We start from the raw sequence: 6,481 nt of genomic DNA, 5'->3' as shown, positions 1-6,481 counted from the left end.
GGATGTGTGCGGCAGCGGCCTGCTGATCTACGGGGAGATGCACGAGAAGCTGTTCCAGCACCAGCGGGAAGGCGTTGCATTCCTGTACCGCCTGCACCGGGAGGGCAGGCCAGGTGGCATCCTGGCAGATGACATGGGCCTGGGCAAGACCATCCAGGTCATCGCCTTCCTCTCGGGTATGTTTGACGCCGGGCTCATCCAGCATGTCCTGCTCATTATGCCCACCACCCTGGTCAGCAGCTGGCTGGCTGAGTTCGCTCGCTGGACCCCTGGCTTGCGTGTCAAGGAGTTCCACGGCACCAGCAAGGCGGAGCGCACCAGGAACCTGGAGAGGGTCCAGAGGAAGAATGGCATCATCATTACGAGCTACAATATGCTCATTAACAACTGGAAGCAGCTGGCCAGTCGCCACGAGGAGGAGTTTGTCTGGGACTATGTCATTCTTGACGAAGCACATAAGATCAAGTGCTCATCAAACAAGACGACGAAGTGTGCGTACGCGATCCCAGCCCGGCACCGCATCCTGCTCACGGGCACCCCTGTGCAGAACAACCTGCGGGAAATGTGGTCCTTGTTTGACTTTGCCTGCCAAGGCTCCCTCTTGGGAACAGCCAAAACTTTTAAAATGGAATACGAGAATCCCATTACCAGGGCGAGGGAGAAGGATGCAACTCCAGGTGAGAAAGTGCTGGGGCTAAAGATATCAGAGAATCTCATGGCCATTATAAAGCCCTATTTCCTCAGAAGAACTAAGGAAGACATCAAAAGCTATTCTGCTGATAAAGCAGATGCTCCTCTTCCTGAGGATCCAAGTGAGAACAGGGCTCCTGTCATGCCATCTCTCACTAGGAAAAATGACTTTGTTGTGTGGGTGTATCTGGCACCGGTACAGGAAGAAATATACAGGAACTTTCTCTGCCTGGATCACGTGAAGGAAGTGCTGATGACAACCCGCTCACCTTTGGCTGAGCTGACAGTCCTGAAGAAGCTCTGTGACCACCCCAGGCTTCTGTCTGCAAGAGCCTGTATCCAGCTGGGCTTGGAAGAGCAGGAGTACTTTGAGCAGGATCATAGGAGCGAAGCAGATATGCTTTCAGGTGCGAATAAAATAGATCATCTCTCTGATGAGACCATGATCCAGGAGTCTGGGAAGATGCAGTTCCTCGTGGGACTGCTCGAACGACTGCGAGAAGAGGGACACCGAACCCTGGTGTTCTCACAGTCGAGGAAGATGCTGGATATCATAGAGCTCGTCCTGTCTCGCCGACAATTCCGGATCCTGCGCATTGATGGCACGGTGACCCACCTGACGGAGCGGGAGAAGCGCATCAATGCCTTCCAGAGCAACACGGACTACTCTGTCTTCCTGCTCACCACGCAGGTCGGGGGCGTCGGCATAACCTTGACAGCAGCCAGCCGAGTGGTGATCTTTGATCCCAGCTGGAACCCAGCGACCGACGCTCAGGCTGTGGACAGAGCTTACAGGATCGGGCAAAAAGAGAACGTAGTGATTTACAGGCTGATCACCTGCGGCACCGTGGAAGAGAAGATATACAGGCGGCAGGTGTTTAAGGATTCGTTAATCAGACAGACCACTGGTGACAAAAAGAACCCGTTCCGCTATTTCTCCAAACAGGAACTAAGGGAGCTCTTCACGCTGGAAGATACTCGGACGTCTGTGACTCAGATCCAGCTGCAGTCCCTGCATGCCATGCAGAGGAAGTCCGACACGCAGCTGGACGAGCACATTGCTTACCTGCACTCGCTGGCGATGTTTGGCATTTCTGACCACGACTTGATCTACACGAAGGACACCGCTCACGAGGAGCAAGTGGAGAGCGAAGAAGCCCATGAGTACATCCAGCGGAGGGTACAGAAAGCCCATGAGCTGGTCCAGCTGGAGTCCCAGCTCAGAGACCAGAGGATGGAGGGGATCAGAAGTGCCTGTGAAGAGGAGTGGCAAAGACCACCAGGATTGGTTTCTGGACCCAAGAAGTTGTCTCCGGGGGTGAATGACAAAAATCACTTTATTTCACCACCAGCAGCTGATGCACATGAAAAAGACAAATTTATTGACTTTACAGAGGATGAGGAGGTCCAGGTACTTGATGTCAGCTCCAAAATGACAACTCTAACTATTGATGACTCGAGTGAGCAGAAACTGCCACAAGATGTGTCAACTATAGAGACAGAGCTGCTTAATACCAGCAAGGCAGCAGAACAAGGTGATATACAAGAATCTGAGCAAAATCTCGAATCCAGCATTATACTATTATCCCCTGCACTTGAGAAAGAGAGTCGGAGCCTCCAAGAGAAGAAACAGCATTCCCATGTACATTCAGACAGCTTGGCTAAGGCAGGGAATGACCTGTCTGGGCATCATCAGCATTCCTCCAACGAGTCTGGCATAGCTGACAATCCTGAAAGGGATGCAGAAGTGTCAGTTCAGGTACTTGACCTGCACATTGCCCTGGGGACAGAGCAGAAGGATGTTCCTGAGGCAGCTTCCACTTCTGCAGTGCTGAGCTTATCAAATGTCACACCGGAAACCCATGGTGGGCTCTGCAAGTCTCGTGTGCTGGAAGACAACTTGGAGGACACATCTGTGCTTTCTCTCCAGGATCAAGTTGACTTCAATCTGGTCTTGGAAGAGTCTGAAGAGGGATGGAAGGATGCCTCAAATAGGGAAGGGTCAGTGGAACACCCCAACGAGAGCTTCCAACTCCAGGCAGAAAGTCTGTGTCAATCTCCAACCAAAGAATCTCCAAACAAAAGTCAGCTGAGTGAGAACAGTAACTGTGGCAAACCCTGTCCCGCAGATGAGGAAGAGCCAAATGCCTCCCTGCAAGGGAGTGAAGCATTGGAGGAAAGCAGTGGTCTCTTTACTTTTAATAGGAGGAAACGCTTAAACAGAATTGCTTCAGACAGCGAGAGTGAAGAGCAGCCTGAACAAATTCCCTCCTCTCCCCTGGACAGCCTTGGGCACCAAATTCTGGAAGGAATTAGCGTGTCCACCCCTAAATGTGACAGAAGTAGGGCTAGAGCCATCTTTTCTCCTCGACTAAGTAACAGTGGTAGGAAGTCTAATGCTTCCAGGCGCTCACTCATCAAGCAAGTAGTAGATGAGGTGGAGGATATTGGGGAAATCATGGAAACCACTGGTGAAGAAGGTGATGATGACACTGATGAGGAGCAAGACAAGCTTGTGGAAGAAGAAGCTGAGGAATGTACTGGGGAATCTGCTGAGACTGAAGAAGAACCTACTGGAGAAACACTTGATACAGGTGAAGAGTCCTCCCATGTAGATAGTGAGGAATCTGAGCAGTCCGAGGCGGAGGAGACGGAGTCATCTCAGGAGGAATCCACTGGTGACCCTGAGCTCCAGTCGGGTGAGCAGATTGACTACTTCACCCAGGAAAGTGGCTCTGAAAAGGAGGTTGGTCAGAATTCCTCTCCTGCTGTGGGAGATTACGACACCTTGGTGTACAGTGGGAAGAAATTTCAGAATGATGGGAAACTCCAGGAGGCATTGGACTGCTTCCTGCAAGCTCTTGACATAAAGAGTGGAGATCCTGAAGTTATGCTTCTGACTCTAAACTTGTACAGACAGCTGTCACAGAAGTGAAGGGTGTGAGCACAGTCTGGTTGTTCCTCGTTAACACATGTCTGCACCATGGCACCAGGATCCCTGAGCCAGCTCCAGGCTGGTGCCTCCCATTCACTCATGTGACTGAGCAAACTCAGCATCTCCTCTGTGAGGAAACAGTCCAAGAATCCAGGTGTTGGATGCTGGGGAGGGAACTTCACTGTGGAGTCAGCTCACAAAGGTGAAAATAGCTCATGTTTCTTTCTGGTTATTTAATAAAAAGATGTTGATGATGTCTAAACCCCTCTCTAAGCTGGCAGCTCTGGCTTCACCCTTTGCCCCTCCAGGTTCTGTCACTCCTCTCCCCTGAGAGGATGGGGACAGTGTGGTTCCATGGCCACTGCACAGCCCAACCTTGGGCTGATGTGATTGCTCCCTCCTTCTTGCCTTGAAATAAGCCAACTTGGGTGCCTAAATGTCACCCACCATTTGTGTGAGCTGGATGCTGGTGCAAAGGAGAGAACAGCTCTTGCAGCCTGGTTGTAAGGTGGTCTGAGAATGGATTGGCTGTGGAGGAGTTAAAAAGATTTAAAAGCTGTTTGCTGGTCTAATTTCTCCAAACAGTGGAGGAAGTGGAGCAGAGGAGGCCAGCACAGCATCTGCTTGGCACCAGGTGTAACACCCAGTGTGGTAGTGCAGGAGCCCTTCTGAACCCCCTGACAGGTGTGTGTGTGGGTGGGGGGCTGTGGGGCTAGAACTCCAAAGACAACAGGAGGGGATACTGGATTTAACTGCTTTTTTTGGTAAGGAAATCCTCTAACCCTCTCCTCACACACAGCTGAACTCTGTTAGGTAAAGTATCTCTCAGGTCCTGTAGGCACGATGAAGCTATGAAGAGGGTTTGTAGTTCACAGAATCACAGGGTCATGGAATGGTTTGGGTTGAGAGGGACCTCTAAGACCTTCCAGTGCCCTGCCATGGGCAGGGACACCTCCCACTATCCCAGGTTGCTCCAAGCCCCATCCAACCTGGCCTTGAACACTTCCAGGGATGGGGCAGCCACAGCTTCTCTGGGCAACCTGTGCCAGGGCCTCCCCACCCTAACAGGGAAGAATTTATCCCTAATATCCCATCTAACCCTGCTGTCTGTCAGTCTGAACACATTTCTGCTTGTCCTGTCGCTCCAGTTCCTGAGGAAGAGTCCCTCTCCAGCTTCTCTGTAGGCCCCTTCACAGACTGGAAGGTGCTGTGAGGTCTCCACACAACCGTCTCTTCTCCAGGCTGAACAGTCCCAACTCTCTCAGCCTGTCTCCATAGGGCAGGTGGTCCACTCTTACCAGCTTTGTGGCCTCCTCTGCACTTGTTCCAACAGTTCCACATCCTTCTTATGTTGGGGGCACCAGAACTGGACACAGTATTCCAGGTGGGGTCTCAGGAGAGTAGAGCAGAGAGGGAGAATCCTCTGCTTCACCTGCTGCCTATTCTCCTTTGGATGTGTTCCCAGGACATGGGGGGTTTCTGGGCTGTGAGCACTCACTGCTGGCTCAGGGTGAGTTTTTCATCAAACATCACCCCCAAGCCCTCCTCCCAGGGCTGCTCTCAACCCCTTCTCTGCCCAACCTGCAGGTGTGCCTGGGACTGCACTGTACTTCGCTTTGTTTGAACCTCATGAGGTTTGCACAGTCCCACTTCTCCAGCCTGTCCAGGTCCCTCTGGATCCATCCCTCCCCTTCAGCACGTGACTGCACCACACAGCTCGGTGTTGTCAGTGAACTGGCTGAGGGCACCTTGATCCCATGAACCAGCAGCTCAGAACCCCCCGGTTCTGGCTTTCAGTGACGCTCTGCCCCCCTGCCCCTCACTGACAGAACCTGGGCCTGGTGTGCACATCACAGGGACTGACTCCTGCCAGTCTCACCTGGTGACAACACAGCAGTGGATTTGGATGTTTCCTTGTGCCACATGCATGTTTAGTGGCTGGCACAGCTGCCTGCTGTGACACCGTGTGATAGCACAGGACACTTCACACCTGGCTGAGCTGTGCAGTTTTGGGAGAGGAATCCTTTGTATCAGGAGCCACAACAAACACAAAACTAATCCTGCTGGTGCAGAAGCTGTGCCAATGTGCTTTTGCTAATAGAGAGAACAAAGCTCTAGCAACCTGGAAACAAGTGGTTTATAAGTGGTTTATTAATGGAGCACCATTCAATAGGGCCATTTCTGCTCTGGGCAGCATTCATACCAAAATAGTAATGAAGTGCAGCTTTGCAGTCATTCGTTGGCCTCTGAGCTTTCCATGCTCTGAGCAAAACCAGCACCCTAAAAGGGGAGAAGGACTTCCCTCGGTTTCACCTCACCTCTTCCTTCTGTGGGATCTTGGGAAGGGCCTTTTGTTCTCTCTGATGATTCCTCCTCATCTCCGAGCTCTGTGCAGTGCTCACCTGTGAACAAAGCCAGTGCCTATTGCTGGAGCTGTGGCTGCTTTGGGGGCTCTGTGGGCAGGAAGGGGATCATGGCACTGGGATATATCCCTGACATGGCAGGAACCTGCTGGGCTGCCCCACCTGCACCCCATGCCCAGTGTAGGGGGGCGCAGGAAGCGGGACACAAGCACTGAGTGGCTTTTTTCTTATTCAAACCTGAGTCATTCAATTTCTTCCCCCAGCTTTGAGTGAGCAAGGTGTAGCTTTAGGCACAGGTCAGTCTGTGCTCAGGAGAGCTCCTCCTTCCCTCCTTCCCCCAGCTCTCTTCCCTGCTGCTGCCTGGCCTGACCCACTGCCTGGGGCCAGCCCTGGTGTCACGCAGCCTCTGTCAGAGGGACTGTCCCCCAGCCCTGGAGCACAAGCTGTACCACGGGAGCTGTCTGAACCCTCCTGGGGAGGACAGGGATGGAGA

The 6,481-nt window shown here is 52.4% G+C and overlaps 1 protein-coding gene across 1 annotated transcript; it reads left to right on the top strand.

Annotated features, from left to right (window-relative positions):
• Positions 1–6: 6 nt before the first annotated feature.
• Positions 7–3,870, top strand: ERCC6L (ERCC excision repair 6 like, spindle assembly checkpoint helicase). Its single transcript, XM_008920814.4, has one exon. It carries the CDS (start codon positions 38–40, stop codon positions 3,623–3,625), a length of 3,588 nt encoding a protein of 1,195 aa, XP_008919062.3. The 5' UTR covers positions 7–37; the 3' UTR covers positions 3,626–3,870.
• Positions 3,871–6,481: the final 2,611 nt, after the last annotated feature.

The sequence above is a fragment of the Manacus vitellinus genome, unplaced genomic scaffold (genome assembly GCF_001715985.3).
Source record: "Manacus vitellinus isolate BGI_N305 unplaced genomic scaffold, ASM171598v3 scaffold_62_pilon, whole genome shotgun sequence".
In the NCBI taxonomy this organism is placed as follows: Eukaryota; Metazoa; Chordata; class Aves; order Passeriformes; family Pipridae; genus Manacus; species Manacus vitellinus.
The sequence above is the reverse complement of the archived record's forward strand: the minus strand, read 5'-3'. Positions and strand labels throughout refer to the sequence as shown.